Genomic DNA, 23,600 nt, shown 5'->3' on the forward strand with positions numbered 1-23,600 from the left:
ACAAACTCATCAAGGTCTTTAGGATTACTAGAAAGTTATAGGAAAATGAGTCTGATCAAGGCTGGAGCTGTAGGAAGGTGGACCTCGAGGGCCAGAGCTGAGAATCCCGTCTAGTTGTTGCTGACAAAATTAGCTGAAATATGATAATTTTTCCTATACAAATGTTAACAAAATCTGAACAGATATATATTTAGCTGTTTGGACTTGCTGTTTGGCTGATGCATGAAGAAGAAAACAGCCAGTATCATTTTACAGGGGTCTAAACTGTGACTAAATGGCCACATTTTGCGACCTTTTTTCCTGCTGGTGCCACTATCAAGTTGCTCAACTGATAAGGACTGTCACATCTGTTGTATATGAGAAACATCAAATGGCAGATACTCCAAAAGCAGAACGAAACAGCGCTACTCCTTTGAACCACACCACCGGGGTCATTTATACATAGTACCGCATCGGTTTGAAAATTATGATACGGTGGTAAGTCTAGGTGCCACTGCTCTCAGACGTTAGTCTGGAGTCTTTTCAAAGGTTTAAATGCTTGAAAATAATAAGGACAGTGTCTCACCTCGCCTTTGATCTTCTCAAGCTCAGATTGCAGCAATTCAATTTCTCCTTTCAGGTGTTCGATTTGGAGGTCTCTGTGTTACAGAAGAAGTACAGAGTACAGTAAAGGTACATACTTGTAGACATACAGAGTGTCTTTAAAGTATTAACTTTCTGACATTTTCATAAATGTCTCTTTCATAATTCCCCATAAAAACAAATTATTATGGTATGATTATCAAGAATAACCTACCTATCATCAAATCCATTATTAGGCGGTCCAAAGGCCTGGTCAAATATATCACTCTTAAAAAACAAAACAGAAGACATTTAAGAAGCTAAATAAATCAGAGCCGAGAAACTCAAGAATGGATCATGCTACATTTTCTATAAAGCTCCAACATTTGACAATCTACAAAAAGGTCTATGTGCCAACAAGAATTCATGTTTTATTTATCACCCTATCTATATGATCATGCTCATTGTTTCTGGTTTAAGTACCATTGGCTGAGATGCCATGCTAGTCTGTGCTTCGCTAACATCTATCAGAGGCTCGGGTTCATCCTCTTCCTGCTCCTCAAGCTCCTCTTCATCTGGGATGACAACCATTGGTTTAACATGCTCAGCCAGAGCAGAGGCCCGGAGAAAGTTGGGTGGAGACTTCAATAAAAAAAGAAAGGGTTTTAAAAATACATCATCAGAAACATATGTATCACACTTACAAATATATCCTTATTCCTTGTCAGCATTATGATTCAATAAGTTGAACGGAATTCAAAGATAGTTTACTTACATCAGGCAGTCTAGGTATTTGGATGAGCCTTTTGAAGTATAGCATATCTCGTGCTTTATTGAGGAATGTTTGGAGGCTAAAAAATATAATCATCATCATAATGATATAGGCATTAAGATCAATTTCCAAAAGATGATTTTTTATTCCTCTTTTTAGTCAACTTTAGCATGGGTGTATTAACTTATGCTAAGCACTATATGGTCCCTATAATATATATACACACATTTTCAAAGTTTGAAAGCTTTAGTCCTTATTCATTGTAACTGCACAGAAAAGGGTGACAAGCCTTTAGAATTTCTTCTTTTGTGTTTCAAAGAAGAAGGAAAATCATACAGGTTCAAAACAACATGAAGGTGAGAAAATGATCACAGTAATAAGATTTTTTGGGTGAACTTGAAGTGACAGCTGTTTAAATCAACCATAAATTGAATGATTTTAGCCACATGTAACATTTTCTTTCCCATTTCCTAAAAATACAGTGATTAAAGACATGAAAATATGTCTTTAACCCCCCCCCCCCCCCCCCACTGCAATGTTAATATAAATGTTGTATACTTAAAAGCCTAAGCATTTTCAGTGAATACAGAATGCTACAGACAAAATAAAAATGCCTTTTGATTAAATGATTAAGTGTACCTCTGAAACTGTTCATGGAAGCGTTCGCGGTGTCCCTGGAGTGTGTCAGCTGGTAAACCTGTCAGCATACCAACCGAGAGTGCAATCAGGGTGCAATTTCAGCATTTACTAGAAATGCATTCATGTTAAAGTCACATTGTGAGAATTATTAGCTGGTTTTTATTTTGATTTACAAATTACGTTCGGTAATTTTGAAAACTAAGATAATAAATTTGTCCTATGAATGTGAAAAAAGACAAAGTAGAAATGCCAACATGACTTTACTGCCCCATTGGTAAGCTTTTAAGAAGCTTAATTATGCTTTGATTAAGACATTTACAACTATTTTCTTTGTCAATCCGCTTTAAGTATTATCAGTAGAGTTAGTGTTGGAAGCATGATGGAGCTACAGCAGCACTCGAGCTCTTACAGGCGTGTAGTTTGAAGAGCAGTTTGACGGTGTAGTGGTACAGGTGACTGCAGTCCTGGATGACTTGGATGAGCGGTGCTAGTTTACACTGGCTTGATGTCAGTGTGGAGATAGCAATGGACACGTTGAGCTGGCGGAGCACTATGAATAGAAAGAAGAGAATAAAATAACCTCGCACTAGATTATGCAGTTTTTTTCATGCATGTCAAACTCAAAAGACAGTAACCTCCATGACACAATCAAAACCAAACTAAAAGTAGGTGACTACAATATCCAACATTAACTTCTTATACTTCTATAATAAGGTTGATTTTGGTTTGCCAGAAACTTTTATAACCACATTTGCAAAAGTCAATGATACATTTTCTGGGGAGAAAATAATCACCATAATCTGAACACTCACCAGCTTCTGCTAATCGAAGCTCTGTGTCCATGTAATCAAACACCTCTACTGTGAGCTGGAACCTGAAGCAGGAATCAGAGACAAAACCCTTTTAGAAGTTAACATGTTAAAGTAAGGTAACATACACTCACCGGCCAATTTATTAGGTACACCTAACTAGTGCCGGGTCGGACCCCCTTTTGCCTTTAGAACTGCCCTAGTTATTCGTGGCATTGATTAGACAAGCTGCTGAAAACATTCCTCAGAGATTTTGGTCCATATTGACCTAATAGCATCACACAGTTGAACACAGCTCACACAGTTGCAATACATCACAGATTTTTCAGCTGCACATCCATAATGTAAATCTCCCATTCCACCACATCCCAAATCTGCTCTATTGGACTGAGATCTGGACCCATGCTTTCAGGATGGGTAGGATGGATTCATGCTTTCATGTTGTTTATGCCAAATTAGAGGTAACGATTGTGAGTTAAAATCCCAGAAGATCAGCAGTTTCTGAAATACTCAGACCAGCCTGTCTGGCACCAACAACCATGCCACGTTCAAAATCACTTAAATCACATTTCTTCTTCATTCATATTTTCTTCATTCTGATGCTCAGTTTGAACTTTAGCAGATTGTCTTGACCATGTATACATGCCTAAATGGATTGAGGTGCTGCCATGTGATTGGCTCACACCACAAGCAACATGGAAAAATTATGTTGCTATTTTAAAGCTATTATAAAAAATGTGATGTGCATAAGAATAAACAATTTTTTTTAGCTACTACACTCTTCACCTAGACATTCCATCACGGGCCTCAAAAACGAAATTACCTGATACACATCTACATAAGCCAGCATCCTTTACAATATGTTTAGCTGGAGAGGTTTTTATTATTACTATTATTTATTTGACTTTATCATTCAATAAAGGTTAACTAACTTTGCTCTTGGGTCCCCAGTGTCCAAACAAAGCTGTCAATAAAGAATTATGTTTCTCTTTTAAAACCATCTAAAATGTATTTGGAGTGAGAGGGAGTAGCGTGCCATTTTAATCTAGTAAAGTGCTTTCACTTGTTAGGCCAGCAATAAGCAGTAGAAGAACTTCACATTGACACCATCATTTTGATTATTATTCTCAATGTTTGAAGCGTTTAAAAAATATATACACTATCAGTTAAAAGTTTGGAATAATTAAGATTTGTTTTTGAAAGAATCCTCTTCTGCTCAGCAAGGCTGCATTTGTTTGATCAAAAATACAGTAAATATTATTACAATTTAAAATAACTGTTTTCTATTGTAAAGTATTTTAAAATGCCATTTATTCATGTGATGCAAAGCTGAATTTTCATCATCATTACTCCAGTCTTCAGTGTCACATGATCCTTCAGAAATCATTCTAATATGCTGATCTGGTGCTCAAGAAACATTCCCTACTATTATCAAGATGCACCGCTTGATGTTTTTTGTGGAAGCCATGATACACCATACCCCCAACATTTTGGGGGTATGTAAGAAAGGAAAAATTAATACTTTTATTTAGCAAGGAGGCATTACATTGATCTAAAGTGACAGCAATGCTATTTAGAATTTTGCACAACATTTTTTTTTTTTACTTTCCATTCATCAAAGAATCCTGAAAAAGATTTATCACAATTTACACATAAATGATAAGCAGCAAATATAGTTTTCAACATTTATAATAAGAAAGAACCATTATTAATAGAGTACCTAACTTAATTGGAGACCTAATCTACGGGTCCTGTTGTGCAAAGTCTGAAAAGCTATTGTTGCCGAGATATAATACAGAAGAAATAGAAATAGAGTAATTGGAATTCCACATACACATTATTGATGTCTGTTCCCGCTGTACGCTCCAGGAGTTCATCTGAGATCTCTAGACTGGCTGGAATTTCAGAATGCTGCAAAGAGAGCACAGAGAAACTTCATTTCAACAAAGTAGGACTATCCCTTTGTTCACACTGGAATCCTAAGTCCTACTTGCTGAAATTGGGATAGAAATACAAATTCCTATTTTATAAAAATAAACTCACAAAAGTTATTCACATGAGCATTTACATTTGGCTCATAACAAAACACCATTCTGTTAATGTTAATTATGGATGTTAATGAGAAAAAAACGTCCTATTTTTAAACTGTCACCATTAGAATTAGATGCAAATAATTCTCCCTTTATATTTGCAGGAGAAGTCATCACTTCAGTCTAGAGCAAGTTTATGGTTTATCAATTTAAATGACATTTTCATCTAGGCAAAACTTAGAAGAATTACACTTAAAATGTTAAAAGGCTGTTCTTAAATATAGTGTAATCTTTTGAGTATACTGAGGTATACTTGTATATAAATGATTTAAATCAGTAATTTTCAACCAGGGAACCGGGGCCCACTAGGGGGCCTCGTCCAACCTCCAAAGGGGCCCCAATAAGTTTTAAATTGATATATAAATAATTGTAAATGAAAACATAGCTGCAAGTAGTAACTAATAGGGCCAAGAATAAAAAAGGCATAATGAGTTATGTAATCATGTCAAAATAGTTGACAAATCATAAATACAATCACTAGTAATATAATTTAAATGCTTATCCCTTTTGACTAATGTTACCAGATTCATGTGTTTTGGTCAGTGTGAGGTGACAGTGACAAGTTTGGTGTCAATATGCCAAAGCAAGAGGCCCAACACACTCATCGCAATTCATTACAATTTTAAGTTTTGGCAAATTGGTGGTTAATTCGTATGAAGTAGTACAATGTCATGCATGCCATGCATGCATGTATGATTTGCTTATGGGTGGACTTTATTCATACAAATTATTCATACGTTTTCTTACAAAATCATCACCTCGTAAAATAGTTACATTTTCTCATGAGATCTGGTTGAAGGGCCTTTGAATATTGTCTCATACAAAAGAGAGCCTTGAAGGCTAATAACCACTGATCTAAAATAATGGCTGTCAAATGTGGAAAATATATTATGGGCTCAATGTGAAAATATATAAATGTACCTTTGTGTGGAACTCAATCTTGGTGCAGAGGAGTTTGGAATGTAGAGAAACCAGCTGTGCATACCCATGTCTGTCTCGTGTGTTATTCTGAAGATGGAAATTATTGACAATAAACCATTACAATTTTTTAGTCAAACCTCTCAAAAAGAGATACACAACAAAGTTACTTTTTTTTATGAATGTTGAGATTAGGGATTTTGTGGATGAACATTGACTTACCCACATTAACCCTGTCTCAGCGATGTTGCTGTAGTGTCTCATGCAGTCTTGTAAGCTCTGGTAAGAATGAATAAGACAATAAACCATACAGACTGCTCCAAGAACAAAAGACATTAGGCTAGTTTGGGATGCTGAGTATTTTATAGGCGGCTACAGTAATGATGAACTCTCACTTCTCATAGTAAGCAATGAAAACTACTGTATGTGATCACGTTCTTTGTTTCCAATACAGTGGATGCTGCTTTTACATGACAAATTACTTATAATTAGATTCTGCCAAAATCTGAAGCTTTTCTATAGATCTTTAGCGGAAAACATGCGTTCTGAAGACATGCGTTCTGTAATATGATTCAAATGACATAGACTAGATGTCATACATTAATAAAAGAGAGTTTAAAAAAGAAATCAGAGTTCAAGGATTCACTTTTTTGTACAAGAACAACTATTCTCAGTCAAGAAGCATTCAGGTGTGTTATCTGCAACATATTTCCCATCATTCCTTTAGTTTGCACAGCTGGTAAAATGCAACTGTGGTGTATGGCTATTTTAGCACATGGCAGTATGGTGACACCATATCAGTATATATCAATATATAATATTTACTTTCATTGCTTATTTTTCAACTCTTGCCACGTTAGTGATATCAAATCATTAACAGACACTCAGAGTTAGTTTGAGGCACTTATTAGTAAGCAAGTAACCCAGATAACCTTGGGTGGAGAGAAATGTATATTCTGCTTATATTCGATTGTCATGAAAAAAGAATCATATAATTGTTAATGTTAATAAAGCAAAACACAGTGTAGGACTCCAAATACAATGCACACATACTTTGATTTCTAATTGTAATTTAAATGAATATATTCAAGAAATACGAAAATGTTTCTAATACAAGTGGGTTTTGAAACAAGCAAACACGGTTATAGAAGTAGGGCAATCATTGACACACAAGCAATAAGAGTGAGAGAGATTCATATTTTTATGTATTTAATATAGTGACCAGAAGTAAGGAGGGTGATTTTGAACACCAGGTTGTGAAAACAGCATGACACAGGGTGAGAAAAAAAAAAAAAAATAGGGGTGGGAATCTGTTGGTGCCTCCTTAAATCAATTCTTGATTTTGAATCAAATTTCGATTCAATATATGACTAGATTTAATCCTAGTTTAAAGTTTCGTGTTGCATATCCTATTTGACTGATGTAGACAGTTTAATAGGTCTTGAAGAAAAAAAAATCACACTGAATTAAATGTGAACCTTGACATTTACTTAGTTTTTCTTCCCATTTTAGTCAACCCAATATTATTATTAAGCTGACTGCAATCATTACACACACGACTGGCAATCTTCTGTATTTATTACAGAAGATTGCCAGTCGTGTGTGTAATGATTGAAGTCAGCTTAATAATAATATTGGGTTGACTAAAATGGGAAGAAAAACTAAGTAAATGTCAAGGTTCACATTTAATTCAGTGTGATTTTTTTTTCTTCAAGACCTTTAAATAAAAATCTCAATTGTATTTGTCTGATTGTTTGTAATTAGCTTATTTGTTCCTATTTTTAATATAAAAAATAAAATAAAATTGCCTGCCTTGCTTTAGCAAATAATTTTAATTTTATAGGTTTAAGTACAGTAGCCTAGGTTTATTTAACATGCAGTAAGAATAACAGAAATTGAATAATCAAATGTAAAAATAAAACACAGTATTGTCTTCACTCTATGAATTGAACAAATTGATTCATATTAAAGATACAAAAGTGATTCAACCAAAAACAGTGAGTGATTATTTTATTAACATTAATGAATTATTTTATTAACATTAAAAAATTAATGTTACACATCTGATTTTCTCCTGTTAACGTTTGCGTCGGACATAGCAGATTGTGTTTACATGAATATTCCACACGATGTGCATTTTGACGATTGTGTGTGTATTTGACCATGCAAGCGCAATAAGCTGTGAAAGAGAACTGAATTTGGGATCACATGCATCTGTGCTAAAAAATAGATGAATAAAAGTGTATATGAACAGATAATTCCAACAAAATGTAAATGAAAACATGCTTACATTTCGGTGACCATCACGCAAGATTTTGTGTAATACATGGAAGAACTTCCAGCTAAGGATGGCGCTGGTTGGCAACGGCAGACCAACAGCATATGACCAGAAGGTATAGGCCCCCTTCTCTCTGTGGGTTCCCAAAATAATTCCTGTTCATGACTTTAAGGAAAAGATCTCAACGCAATTGATTATCACATCACACTAATAAATCAAACTAAGGGAAAGTCTGCCGTCTAACTGTTTCAAGACTGATATGTAGACCTGCGACGATGTCATAACTTACACATCAGTATGGTATCCATGTTCAAACTGATTATTAGCACTGATTGGATGCTAGATGGTGCTATGAGGTAATGTTTGCTGCAACTATGGCAAACAGTTGCATTTCGGTGTTGTATTTATATTATACATAAACATGTATATGTAAAAATAATTTGCTGCATTATTTTCATGTTATCACTGTGAAGCTGCGTTGATACAATCGGTATTGTAAAAAGCGCTATATAAATAAAGGTGACTTGACTATTATGAAAAGTACCTGGTCCTGTACACATGAGGGTTAGCAAGATCAGAAGAAAAGCTTGCTGCATACCATGTATGATGACTTTGGAAGATGACTTTGATAATTATCTATTCATTAGGATTTTGATATAGGAACTGCTGATGTCAAGTATGTTTCATTCATGTTTCCCCCTTTTAAACTGGTATAAAACCAGTATCATTCCTCATACAGAGTATAACTGGTCATCATTTAGACAATGAGCTCATTTACATGCTGATAACAACCAAAAAATCAGTTTATTGAAATAACCTGATTTACATCCAAATCAATTACCCAGCAATGCAAGTAAACCGCGTTTACTAGACTGAATAAAAAAAAACAGGTTATTGCCTGCTGGTGATGTCAAAACGTAAGCATCCATGTATTTCACTGAGAGTATTCTATTTAGTATGCCAGTTGTGATGTTAAATATAACATTAAAACCCCAGAGTATTTCAAAATGTCAAACTTGCACGGACACATTCTCCTCTCATATTTGAACTTTCTACAACTGTACCACTTGTACTTTGGCTGCACGAGACAAGAACACATTTTTTATACAATGCTTGGCCAAAAAAAAAAAATATCGCTGGAAATAATATCACATTTATTTCCATCAAGAGGTGCATTCTTTTTTTGGTCAAGATCTTGTATTGACAATGCAAGATTCCAGCACTCAGTAAAGTCTCCTCCAGCACATCCCAAAGACTTTCAATGAGTTAAAGGTCTGGACTCAGAGGAGCCGATTCATGTGTGAAAATTATTCTGCATGCTCCCTCACAACCATTCTTTTAAAAATTGATCCTGATGAATCTTGACATTGTCATCCTGGAATTTGGCCATGATGTGTCATTGTCTTCCTACATAGTTGTTTAAGAAATGAAAAGCTTTACACTCCATCAATTAGGGTTAGAAGAACTGTTGCCAAACATGTAACATGCTAGAAACATAATAATAACTGCAATAATGATCCAATCATAGACCATTTCAACATTTGCCTATTTTACTTTTTTTTTGTCTAGGCAGTGTATTTCTTGGGTCAACAAAAAGTCGGAGTTTGCGATATATTTATCCTCCTCTACCGCAAAAAATTTGCTGTGGCTGGATGTGCTTGCATCTGCTGTATATAACAAGTGGTGCTCACTGCAGAGTCACATGACATCCAGCTCCACCTCTCTGCACGTCTAATGGGGTGGAGGGATAGAGTTGTGGGTAGGGTTAGGTGTGTTTGAATATTCTAGCTCCACCCATTAGGCCCAGATTACATTCGTTCCTCCCCGCTGGACGTCTAGAGAGGAGGAGCTAGATGTAAGCTCCACCCGTTTGCTCTGCAGTGAGCAGCCTCTTGTATATAAGGACATTTTCCTGTCATATGCGCATTTCAAAAAACTGACAGAACAGGTTAAGGTGTTCGCATGCTGGGTGAAATCAAGGTAATGGTCAATCTAGCTCTGTCGATCAGTTTATTCTTAAGCAGTTTATGATCTTACACCAATAAAGGAAAACGATTTAACGTGTTTATATGACCGCGCATCACGTCGGCTTATTAAGCGTAATCGGTTTAAGAATGTGCGTGTCAACACACTCAACGATATGACAAGAATTATTAACGGCATTATCAGACACCAAAGTTTGAACGTTTTTTCATCACTTTTAAACCCATATTAACAAACACAGAACTTCAGACTGGATTGCAGTACTACTCCTTATCCTCTAGCAAAGGGTTCAGTTGACCTACCTGGTACGATAATAGTTGAATAAACAATAATAAATAGATGTCTGAAAGGATACGGCGTGCATGTTTCTCCTTCAGCGGCGTCTCTGTGGAATTGATGGCTTTACTGATACTGCTGAGCTATAAAGGAAAGAGAAACAAAAACAAAATTACTTTGCAAGTTTCTTTAAATTTTGTGATTATTTATTCATCCTCGTGTCTCCCTGTCAAATAAATACAAAAACGGTCAACTAAAAACATTAGCCATGGTGTCTTTTCATGTAAAGGCTCCATAATGATGTGAGGGACAGACTTCCAATCAGGGCAAATTCCAATTCGAAGTGAGCATCCATATGGCTAAATTATATAGGCCAGACACAGACAAAGACACAGACACAGACACACACACTGCAGTTCAAAAGTTTGGGATCGGTAAGTTTTTTCAAAGTTTTTAAAATAAGTCTCTTCTGCTCACCAAGGCTTCATTTATTTAATTAAAAATACAACAACAACAAAAACTGTCATATTGTGAAATATCATTACAATTCAAAATAACTGTTTTCTGTTTGTATAATAAAATGTCATTTATTCTTGTGACGCAAAGCTGAATTTTCATCACTTGATTCATCACTCCAGTCTTCAGTGTCACATGATCCTTCATAAATCATTCTAATATGATGATTTGGTGCTCAAGAAACATTTCTGATTATTATCAATGTCAAAAACAGTTTTTTTTTTTTTTTTTCAATTTCTTTGATGATTAGAAAGTTCGAAAGAACAGCATTTATCTGAAATAGAAAGCTTTTGTAACATTAAACACTACCGTTCAAAAGTTTGGGGTCCGTAAGATTTTTTTTTTTTTGGAAAGAAATGAAAGAATTTATTCTTTTATTCAGGAAGGATGCATTTAATTGATCAAAAGTGACAGTAAATACATTTATTATATAAAAAAAGTTTATATTCCAAATAAATGCATCAAAGAATCCTGAAAAAAAATGAACACAACATTGATATGATGATGAAAATATAGTTTTGCATCACAAGAATAAATTACATTTTAAAATATATTCAAATAAACAAAACTATGGAAGCTTGTTTCCGCCACAAAATGAAAAATAAAAAAGGTAATTGCGACTTTTTATCTCAGAATTCTGACTTTATTTCTCACAATTGCGTGATATAAAGTCGCAATTGCGTGTTATAAAGTCAGAATTCTGAGATATAACGTCGCAATTGCGTGTAATAAAGTCAGAATTGCGAGATATAAAGTCAGAATTGCGTGATATAAAGTCAGAATTGCGTAATATAAAGTCGCAATTGCGTGTTATAAAGTCAGAATTGTGAGTTATAAAGTCGCAATTGGGTGTTATAAAGTCAGAATTGCGTGATATAAAGTCGCAATTGCGCGTTATAAAGTCAGAATTGTGAGTTATAAAGACAGAATTGTGTGATATAAAATCACAATTGCGTGTTATAAAGTCAGAATTGTGAGTTATAAAGTCGCAATTGCGTGTCATAAAGTCAGAATTGCGTGATATAAAGTCGCAATTGCGTGTTATAAAGTCAGAATTGCGTGTTATAAAGTCAGAATTGCATGATATAAAGTTGCAATTGCGTGTTATAAAGTCAGAATTGCGTGATATAAAGTCGCAATTGCGTGTTATAAAGTCAGAATTGCGTGTTATAAAGTCGCAATTGCGTGTAATAAAGTCAGAATTGCGTGATATAAAGTCGCAATTGCGTGATATAAAGTCAGAATTGCGTGATATAAAGTCAGAATTGCGTGATATAAAGTCGCAATTGCGTGTTATAAAGTCAGAATTGCGTGATATAAAGTCGCAATTGCGTGTTATAAAGTCAGAATTGCGTGATATAAAGTCGCAATTGCGTGTTATAAAGTCAGAATTGCGTGATATAAAGTCGCAATTGCGTGTTATAAAGTCAGAATTGCGTGATATAAAGTCGCAATTGCGTGTTATAAAGTCAGAATTGCGTGATATAAAGTCGCAATTGTGTGTTATAAAGTCAGAATTGTGAGATATAAACTATTCTGAGAGGAAAAAGTCAGTCTTTTTTCCCCCATAGAATTGGACTTTATAACTTGCAATTGTGACTTTATATCACGCAATTGTGACTTTATATCACGCAATTGTGACTTTATATCACGCAATTCTGACTTTATATCTCGTAATTCTGACTTAACGCAATTGCGACTTTATTTTACGCAATTCTGACTTTATATCTCGCAATTCTAAGAAATAAAGTCAGAATTGCGAGATGTAAACTCGCAATTGTGAGAACAAAAAGTCAGAATTGTGAGATAAAAAGTCGCAATTATTATTATTATTTATTTATTTAGTGGCGGAAACAAGCTTCCATACAATTACTGTTTTGTATTTTTAATCAAATAAATGCAGCCTTGGTAAACAAGAGACTTTTAAAAACATGAAAAAAAGTACCGATCCCAAACTTTTGAACGGTACTGTATATGTGTGTGTTGATCTGCTCTTAACTTTATAAGTTAACAAAACTTGCTTATAAGTTGGTGTGTTGCGACCTTCGTCTGTTATTAATAGGACAACTTAGTTTGAATAAACGAGCAGACACTGATTAGCTACTTGCTCTACGTTTATTTAAAATTAACAGCAAGACGACTAGAAGTGAATGTCCTTTCCATTAAATGAATCACACACAATAAACAAAACTTTAACAAAAAAACTTTGCAATGAACTGCAATTTAGACACGCAAACTGGGTGCCGGTGCGGTGAGACGTACATGCTCTGGCAGATTCGGCTTGAAGTCGTTGATTCTCGGATGCGGCGCGACGCTCTGTTACAAAAAAGCCTTGCACACAGCAACAGTGAAACGAGGTCTTGCTGGTCTTGCGCACCGAACGCGTCATTTTTTGTCGCGCACACCTTCGCACTCGTGCGGACCATAGACAGTAAAAGAAACGGACGCCTCGAGTATAAACAAGGCTTTACTCCGTGTCAGCGCGCGCTCTGATCGGTAAAGGGACACAGACCTCTCCCGAATCTCCAGCAGCAGCAGCCTCTGAAGCACCACTGACTCCGCTTCCGTTTCCCTCGTAAGCTGATATTAGTATTTAAACATTCTCTATGATAAAAAAGGTTTGTAAAAAATATTTTAATAACAGGGTTTTGGCGGTTATAGAGTCCTAATGACGGTGTTCAACTATAACCGTCGGTCTCACGGTTATATAATAACCGTCACACCCCTAGCCGTGTGGCACCACAGGAAAATGTCTTCTCAACAAACCCACCACCTAAATTAAAAATAATCCCATTTACGGATGCAATTTTACACTAGATAAACCTTTGTGTGGCAAAAGGTACAATTTAAAGCTGCACATTGTATGTTTTAAACCAATTTTTCTATTGAAGAAAATATCTTTACCATAAATAACCATTCTTTAGTACTGGCTCACTAATAATGCGCAGCCACGTCTTCCAAATGATACTACTAGAAATAACAATTATATTCATTACATTAATTAAATAATTCTTAAAGTCTTACATACTTACTTGGAAAAAAAAATCTCTTGCATGTTTAGCAGTGAATGATTTCTCAGATCGGCTAGGCCAGAGTAATAAAATAAAACATTGACAACTTAATCTTGAGTTTGGAAAAAGCACATAACAGAAGCACAGCAATGTTGGTCTGTGGCTCATTAATGTGCAAGTGAGATTGTGTTGGTCGGCCCCAAAACTGAGAGAACGAAATGAAGGCAATGGACAGCACAAAGAGCAGATTGTGCAGAACAAAGCATGTCAGCCCGAGGAATTGGGTTGGTTAGGTGCCAAACGCTGGCACACAATCTTAGACAGATGGTCTTCCTATTGGCTAACTATCATGATAAATCCAGTTTTGGGGGGTCCTTCCCTCCATGGTTAAACTGACAGCCTCAGTCACCATCCAGTGCATCTTTTATCAGTCTGTCTCTAAGGCCCAGTTGTTCAGAAATGTAATCAGATTTTGGTTTTCGGACTGGCTCAAATCTTGAAAATGGGTTGTTCAGAAGAAAAAAAGTCTTCTGAAATGGGATTAGATCACGTAATCCAATCTTGGTTTTGATCTGGATCAAACGCTCAGTATGTGTTGTTCAAATCTCTTTAGTGAGATTGGAACGCCTCTGATCCCAAAAATCTACATGATCCTGTTATAACTTATCCTCCTGGCGTATTAAAATAATATACATAATAAATGATTTAAGACATAATTTATTTCCAAGAACACATTATATTTAACATAACCATGAGTCTTTGCAATAATCTATAGTAAGCATGAGAACCTATGAAACGAGCTACAGCAGAAATACTACTACTAATGGGCTTGTTAAACTGTGCATATTACATATTTTAAGAAAATCATTGAGGGATGACAGAAGTGTGTTTATGATAGATAGATCCAGAAACTTCCAGGGTGCGAGCGGTCCTGCTTCTCATTATGAATCAGGATCAGGTCTGTGTGATAAGGGAGCTTTCCCACGCACATCACGAAATACACTGTTTTCACAGCACATGGAGTGCGATGATGCACAGCAGAAATATTGATTTTTGAAACAATCTGTATAAAGCGCTATACCAAACAGATGCCAAACCAGGGTTCCTGCACACTTTTTAAAGTCCAATTTAAGGCTTTTTAAGACCTTTTTAAGACCTGAAGATATCAAAATTAATACCGTACATTAGGGGTGTGCAATATTGACAAAAATATATCTCGATATTTCAAACATTTTGTTGACAATAATTAGATGATATTTTACTGATTGTGTTTTTGTGCTGGTGCAATGGCTGATTTAGGCCTGTTGACAGCAGACTCACAAAGATATTCATATTTTTCATATTCTATGCAGTGGTCAGTTCACAGTAGTGACAGAAATGATTAATTAATGTGCAATATTTGCCACCTTAAATTGATTTCCAGGGGCATTTTCACCTATATATGGACATTTTTTCTAAAATTATTTAGAGTTATGCATCACCTTTTATGTCAAATACTAACATTCAAAATATTCAAATTAAATTATACAGTAATTGTACTTATTTATACAATAATACTTAATTACACAATAATTAGGCAATACAGTACCACCGTTACCAGCCAAATTAAATCATTCAATCAAAATCCATCTTTGCAGTTCAGAGGTGACACAGAAGCAGCATCAGAAGTGGCATTAATATTTACACTCCATTTACAATTGCATAAATAAAGCTATGAGATTCAATATTTAAATATGAAATTATTTCTAATTTTAACGTTTTAATTAAAGGGTACTTTAAATATGAAAGTAAAACCGCCAGTAGGTGGCAGCAAGTCACTGTCTTAATACCGTAAGCGAGTTGAGGGATTTATTCATTCATTCAACTGATTTGTTCAAACGGCTGATTCATTCGGGAAAGAAACAAGTGATTGTTCATTGAATCGTTAAAATGACTCGTTCAAAACGTGGATTTCAGTCAAGAATCTTTTGCATTGAGACTCTGCTACGGTTTCTTTTATAAATTCTAGTCGGCGAAATAAAGGGAAAACAAACAATATTGACAATATGGTGTCTAAAAGGTAACTCACAATGTTAATTTATTTTTAATTGAACTATTGTATAACATAAATATATCACACATGTGCACGGAAAAACGGCACTCTTACTGATGTGATATTCTAAAATAAAAACATAATATGATATAAATATAAGACAAAAACTAATTTGGGGACATAGGCCTACCTATAACTGCACTGACACACATCAAGCAGTGAAAGCACGAGAGACAAAATTGCAAATATTCAGCTCACAGTGCCTCCTACATCGTACAATGTGATGCGAATTGTCACGTGAACAAGCAAATCCACAAAGATAGAATAATATAAAATAATACTACGCTAATTAGATAGTTTTAATTTGGAAAACATTTAGATATCTCTAAAGCCCAATTTATACTTCTGCGTCGAACTTACGCCGTAGCTAAGCCGTAGGCTGTGCGTAGCGCGCGTACCCTTCGGCGTACCCTGACGTGCACCTCTCCAAAAGGTAACAACGCGTCTATTCTACGCGGACGAAAGCGCTGTGATTGGTCTGCTCAAACCGCTTCCTCACATCCTCCCTCTGCCTGCGTCAACGCGGACAACGACGCAGAAGTATAAATTAAAACCAAAGCGTAGGTTATAGCACGTTCAGTCTTGCCAACGTTGGCAATTGGAGGGCACCAGCGGCAAAGTATCGGGAGGGGATTTTCCCCTGCACACCAAAAAAACCATCGGCGGGATGAATGTACAGCCACTCCAATGCATGCACAACTCCGGAGATCGGTGGAGGAACCGTGATGAACCATTTTGCCGATCCCGCTTCTTTTTTTCAAATAAATAATATCTGCGCAACCGTTGGTCCACACCAAGACCTTCACGCGCGTGCTGCACACATTTTTATGAGGGTGCGCGTGAGTGATCTCAGCATCGTCTGCAGTCTACATCTAAAGTCTACAGCATCGGTTCGGTGGCAATTAACGGACTCTGTGAGTATGTTTATCCTTTTCAAACACACAATTTTCAGGCCAGTAAGTGTTTATTTTGTTTTGTGTACTTATTTTTTTATTGAAAAATATAATTTTGTCAGAAAACGTCGAGTTTTCTGAGAAATGTTTTCGATACGGATGACAGAAATTGGCGGCGGAGGATTATTAACTTTAACTTACGTGTTTCTGGACTTGGTTAGTTATTAACTAACTGTTGACTTTAGTTATTATTAACTGAGTGTTATATGTTCTCGTATTAAATATTTTCAATGAGTTTTTTTTGACAGTATGTATTTTTAGACATGAGGGGAACTCGTTTTTCATCAGTCTGCGGAGAGGTAACGTTAACTTAACTTAAAACAACCAGGCTAAACTAATAAACGGTCATACAATTAATGGACTGACTTTTTTCCAAACAAAAATGACATCTGTCCCTTACACATAAGGGATTTTTAATGATTTTGTTTAAGTGACATATGCTTAAAATTAAAGCAGCTCTTTGTTGTGCGTTTCTATTACCGATTAAAGTAGACCTGTCAATCAAAGACCCAGTTTAGCACAAGCGCGCAGCCACTAGACAGTCAGACAAAGAAGTGGTTATGTAGTAAAGTGATAGTAAGTGAAGACACACAGCTATTCATAAAATAGAGCCTTAACCTTTGTTAGTTAAACAAAATAGAATGGTCTTATCTGTTTTTTCAGTGAATTTTTGTAAGTTATCGATCTAGAAGTCATCATACAGTTCTGATTTGCCATGTTCTTAACATACTGTTTTAGTCAATAAAGATAAATTGAGTGCACATTAATTCACAAAGGCATTTGCCATATATTTGACTCCTTTTCATGTTTCTTCTTTTTCTCAACAGGAATTACATACACCCCAAAGGCTCTTTTCAGAGCCCAGGCCCATTTTACACAGCGTCTTTGCCTTTGTACAGTAAGTATGTGTTTTAATTAACCTCAAAGACAACTGAAACACTATCTTTAATTAATCTAGTTAAAAGTTATTTTGCACATGATTTCCATTACACGAGAGTAGATGTTAAAACTTCATGCAGCTTTGTAGTCGGCTTTCGCCAAGATTAGCACAAACTAAGACGTAGCTTTACAGTAAGGTATGCTTCTACATCCATTTACACTTCTTTCCATATGTTGGTGTGACTCCCCTTCTGTCCGGCATTACGGCTGCAGTGTACTTGGCGCGTCAGCACACACAACGGCTGGAACTACAGTATGGTCTCCCCAGTGGACCAGCACCACAACCATCTGGATTGAGCCGAGTAGGGGACATCTCTAGGGTCTTCACATATTGATACACACGTATGTAATAACTTTCCCCTGTTTGCTTGTCTTGATTATTGGCATCCTACGGATCCTAAAAAATGTGACCTTTACCTGTCTCTGCCTTTACTGTACTATTAATTTAGCATCACGAAAGCCTATACCTTATAGTGGAGCGAGAGGACCGGTTGCAAGGGAATGGTTTACAGGTAGGCCGGGGCAGTAATGAAGTGGAAATATTTATCTTTGACCTAGATAAGGCTACAGGAGAACTCCATTGTCAACATCAGGTTAATGCTGAGTGCTGTAACGTTGCAAATTTTATGTTTATGTTGGTATAGATATTTGTAAACTGTCTATCACTGTCAATAAAAGGTATTTTTTGTCACTCAGCAAATATGATATAGAGCCATGGCAAACTCAAATTTTTCCGGACGCGATAATTTACATTTGCATGCTTTTTTGTTTTCCTCGTCTCTCTCTGTCTCTCTATACCAAAGAGACTAGATGACAAACTCTCGGTTCCTTAGCGTGAACTAGAGCTTAGATTCTCTGCCCGAGCAAGGACTTGACCCGACCTGGGCCGACACTATCCTCGGGCCGGGCCTTTGATCTAGAGACTTGCACTCCCAACGCAATAGAGTGCGGCTCTGCACTAGATTCGGTAACTCTGTGTGTGCGGGTTGCGGGAGAATAAAACGATTTGCGCGACTCCCGCAAACTAGAAATATCTATTTATAAAACAAATAAAAACTAATAGATTTTTAGTCATCTGCAAGAACAACTAAAACAAAATAGTAACGATTTACAGGCCAGAGTTTCTATTTATAACATGTTTGCATTAGTGAGCGATGTAGCCAATCACAGACATGTTGATTTCTTGAACGCAATGGCCAATCAGAAGCATTTAAGATAGACTCCCCTCACTGCTCAAAACAGACTTTTTTTATTCAGTGCTGAATTCTGTATGCTGGCAAATCCTCTAATTAGAACAAACAAAGTGTAGATATTATGAAAGATTCATTGTGCAGTCAGCTTCATTGATAATTACAGAGATGCGTGAGATCGTGATGAACTGTCAGCTTTTTTGGAATTATTAAGGGAGCGCATTCAGTCATGACAGACCATGAACGCAGTAGCTGCTTGCTTTATGTTAAATTAACAGTGGTTTGTGTGTTAATGTTTTAATAACAAATAATTTAGGGTATAGTCGGGTTTTGTTTACAACCATTTTATTTATTGTTTTTGGTATTTATTCAAGTGCATTTTCTGTTAACCGGGACATTGCTTTTATTGTTTTTGGTTGTTTTGTTCATTTATTGTGTATATTTAAAATGTTTTCCAATTTCAGTGAGCATCATATGTTGTTTGACTTTTTGATCATCCTCTTTGTATCACACAGAGTATGTCACCCATGTCATATTTCGCTATGTTCGATGTGATCAATATGAAAACTAATCTTTGCAAAAACGTTTCATTTACAGACCATTGCGACTTAGATCACCATCACCACCATCATCCCCTGCATCGTGCCCTTCATCAGACACCCAAAATGCACCACAAACAACACAGGCAAAGAAGAAGAAAACGCACAACAAATCTCCTCCAGCCCATCCCGCATCATCGTATAGTAAAGGTAAGTGTCCCCTCTGTATTAAAATGCATCAGGTCCCTAAACTCAAGTAGACACAGTGTACTGCACAAGTCCACAGCGCATACCATAGTTTGATGTTCCAGATATGATTTTTGAGTTTATATTGGTAGTGTGATAAGTAAGCCAAGGTTTTCTGTCTTTCCAAGAGGCCGCAGTTAATATTCAAAAAGGAGGACTGGAGGACTGATATGGAAGCACATGGGTAGCAATATTCAATTTGAAATGTAATATGCAAATTGACAATGCAATATGTAAAATGGCATTGCATTGTGTATTTAAATTTACATTTTACATAACTATTCTAGCAACGTTTGGTGCAAAATGAAAATGAAATTGCATAATTTACATTTGCCATTTCATACACTAGTTTTAATATGCATATTGAAACGCTTTATAAGTGGCAAAATTAAAATGAAAATGCATTACAGAAATTATTAGATATGTGTAAAATGTTCAAGCAAAAACTGTGGCAAAATGATCATTCAAATGTTACTTTTCTTAATTGCATTTACACACAGTCAAGACACTTGCGATTGCATTTTCATGAAATGTCCCGCAATGGATGTAGCAAAATTAAATGTTCACATTGAAAATGCATTCTGAGCCGATCACGCCCCCTCCTGGCCTGTCAATCACTGCATCAAGGCGGGGTTCGGCAACAACAGGTAAACATAACATGTTATGGCTATGTTACGTGTTTTGAGGTGTTGCTGCGGCAGTGCTAATTCGAGCGTTAAATTCTTTAGCAGATGAAGTGGAGCGTGAACAGAGAAACAGTAGTATTTCCGAAGATATTTTGCATATTACTTTTCAAATTGAATATTGCTACCCATGTGCTTCCATAGACTGAAGGCTTTCCTGACTGTAAGCTATTTAAGATGCAGACAAAGAACACACTGACACACACTTGCAAACACACACACATAGAGCACAGCACAGTTCTATGCAAAGTGGGGAATGACAGAAAAAGTTTGAGAACCACTGATGTGGAGTGACACTGGGTTAGCTCTGTTATTTTAACATGGGTTAAGATGAGTTGCTGCTGAAAGAAATGTGTGGCAATTACTCAGCTCACTGACATTAGTTTATATAATTGTGATAAACTTGACTTACTGTTCACTCCAATAATTTAGTTTTTCTGTATTTTCTAGTGACGCCGCCGGATAATAACGACGACTTGTGCTTTGCAGCAGCCACCCCACCCTTTTCCAGGGATCCTTCAGAGAACTAACAATGGTAAGATATTTTAAATGTAATGTATGCTACTGCACTTCTCACTCAGAACATCAGACTGAGTTAGTAGAAGTATAATTTTTATTTATTTATTTTTTTATTTATTTTTTTTGTTTAGGTGCTGTGTTAAGAAATCCTGCCCAACAAAATTCCACTGAGGCAGATGTAGAGATGACTGTGAGAAACTGGCTGCGGCTGAGGAGGGACAGGAAGCAAGGGGGCGAGCATCTTAAAGTGAAATAATTGATTGGACTGATTTTTCCTGTTTACCTATTTTGGAGGGAATTTCTTTTTGTTGTTGTTGTACTTTTCTATGTGTGATTTGATGAGTGTTAAAATAAATGATACTGCTTTTGCAAAAACAAAAGTAAAAAATAAATGTTCAAGGTCATCTTCCGGTGCTCTCCTTTTTATTATTTCTCATGGAAAACTCCTATAGCTTAATTTGCATGACCATCAAACTTAATTTTAATATCACTGATCCATTCATTTTTTATGTTAGACTGACATTTCCCAGGTAGTCAGACTGTGTATGAAATAGGCTACACCCTACACAAACAATCACTAACTTTCAATTTAACTTTCACTTCAATTTCATTTCAATTTACTTGCAATTGTCAAAATTGTTAGGGAAGAAATGTTACGATTAACAAATCATATTGTTATTGATTGTTGATAGACAATAGGCAACTTGTGTCCTTGGAACAATCTGACAGCAGTTAGCCTAAACAAATCAATAAGACATAACGGTGGGATCCTACTAGAGCGGCGAAAAACATTCAGACGCCTCGTTCCCTTTGACTTAAGACTGGAACAGCTGATTTTCAAGCATGCTGTGGCCTTTCCAGCGATGCAGCCGAAAATCAGCTGTTCCCGTGTTAAGTCAAAGGGGGCGAGGCAGGCGTCTGAATGTTTTCCTTAAAGGCGGGCATACACTGTGCGAATTTCGTCCGATTTTGAGCCGAATTCTGACTCGTGCGACTCTTTTTCGGGTCGGGACGATTTTCAGCTTTGTCGTGCGTCGTTTGTCGTGCAGTGTTCGTGCAGTATACAAGGGGAAACGAGAGGCGATTAACCTCTCCCGATCGGCAATCGGATGGTCGGATGAATTTCTGGCATGTCAGAAATTTTGGTCGCTCCTCGTGACTATATCGCACAGTTGAAGCAGAGCTACGAACCGATCGCCCTAAACTCAAGTGTTTTTTTCCCTCACTGCGCCTGCGCGAAAACAGAAGTTTAAGCATTTCAATCTGAAAAAAAAAAAAAAAAACGAACAGAGGGAAGTCTTTAAGTTCTGTAGTTCAAACTAGCTACAAATTACTATTGCTTATCTACAGTTTGTCCAGTTATTACCCACGTCTTCCAAGCTGCGATGTAGCACCGTGCCTCTTTTATTAATTTGTCAAAAAATGTTTTTGAAATAAACCTGTTTTTAATTTTCATTGATGACTAATTATTCCAGTGTTCGGACATATTATAGACTGTTAACATAATGATATGCCTATAATTCATTGTAATCGGCCTAAATGTTAAGACAATTTTCAATTAGGATCCTCATTGAAAATTGTCTAAAACAATTAGGTAGATTACAATGAATTATAGGCATATAATTATATTATTATTATTTTATTATTTCTCGAGGAGTAGGCTTCTATTTAATATTTTATTATCCTCAGCGCGCATTGCGGTGATGTGCTGTGAAATTATTGCGTGGCAAATTAATTATAATAGCAGATCAATTTAATAATAAAATTAGCCTTCCCTAATACAATAATACTAATAACAATTTAATACATAAATTGGAAGTGCTAAATCATCTTGATAGCTGATACTTGTTTTGACAATATCTCTGGATAGGCTATATGATATCGTCTACCAACCCAACACGGGGGGTTATCGCACATATTTCACACGTATAGTGTGAGCAGTCAAGTCGCAGCTCGACGTTCGGACCGTATAGTGTGAGCACATAAATCCTGAGCTCTAGCTTTACATCGCATGCAATTTACTCGTTCAGTGTGAGTAGGTACCTTGCTGAAATCGCACAGACATCGCACAGTGTATGCCCGCCTTAAGACATCTCACCGAGGCACTTTATGTCGGGCAGGCACATGCGCCCCAACATCGGCACGATCTAATTTGTTGTCTGGGTTACGGCGTAGAGGCTCCGGCGTAGGTCCGACGCAGAAGTATAAATCAGCCTTTAGTCGAAGTGTCATCTAAAATTTAAGACCTTTCATAAGTAAAAATAAGACTTTATAAGACTTTTTATGGCCTTATATTTTAAAAATCTAATTTAAGACTTAAGAATTTTTAAGGATCCGCGGGAACAGATGCAGAGAATGATTTTTAAGCGCACGCACAGGGAAGATGGTGGAGGATTGTTACCAATGATGTCAGTTTCATTAGGAAATACGTCACAACACTGAAGTAAAGTCAGTTGCAACTCCCGGTTCACACGGACTTTAAGTAAAGAGCCGGTGCTATGGAAACAATACACCACCACATCTTTTCACATTGGTTTAAACTCGCAGGTTTTAACATAGACACGTAGATGCCACATTCGACCACTC

At 36.3% G+C, this 23,600-nt stretch overlaps 1 protein-coding gene and 1 long non-coding RNA gene across 2 annotated transcripts in view; one reads left to right on the forward strand and one right to left on the reverse strand.

Moving 5' to 3' along the window:
• hip1rb (huntingtin interacting protein 1 related b) overlaps positions 1-23,600 on the reverse strand; it is a 49,275-nt gene that overhangs the window by 17,199 nt on the left and 8,476 nt on the right. The window contains exons 2-13 of the mRNA XM_077206625.1: positions 10,406-10,469; positions 8,080-8,222; positions 6,012-6,068; positions 5,793-5,879; positions 4,616-4,692; positions 2,785-2,846; positions 2,382-2,522; positions 1,973-2,030; positions 1,337-1,412; positions 1,045-1,203; positions 797-849; positions 566-638 (exon numbers count right to left, since the gene is read on the reverse strand). Of these exons, the coding sequence (XP_077062740.1) occupies positions 566-638; positions 797-849; positions 1,045-1,203; positions 1,337-1,412; positions 1,973-2,030; positions 2,382-2,522; positions 2,785-2,846; positions 4,616-4,692; positions 5,793-5,879; positions 6,012-6,068; positions 8,080-8,222; positions 10,406-10,469 (1,050 nt within the window). The remainder of the gene's footprint in view (positions 1-565; positions 639-796; positions 850-1,044; positions 1,204-1,336; positions 1,413-1,972; positions 2,031-2,381; positions 2,523-2,784; positions 2,847-4,615; positions 4,693-5,792; positions 5,880-6,011; positions 6,069-8,079; positions 8,223-10,405; positions 10,470-23,600) is intronic.
• Positions 16,764-21,418, forward strand: LOC143715032 (uncharacterized). Its single transcript, XR_013195662.1, has 6 exons — positions 16,764-16,859; positions 17,726-17,796; positions 18,051-18,179; positions 19,625-19,776; positions 20,946-21,030; positions 21,146-21,418. It is a non-coding gene; the product is annotated as an uncharacterized LOC143715032 (long non-coding RNA).

This window comes from Siphateles boraxobius, unplaced genomic scaffold, assembly GCF_051911475.1.
Source record: "Siphateles boraxobius isolate OS27281-9 unplaced genomic scaffold, OSU_SipBor_1 56, whole genome shotgun sequence".
In the NCBI taxonomy this organism is placed as follows: Eukaryota; Metazoa; Chordata; class Actinopteri; order Cypriniformes; family Leuciscidae; genus Siphateles; species Siphateles boraxobius.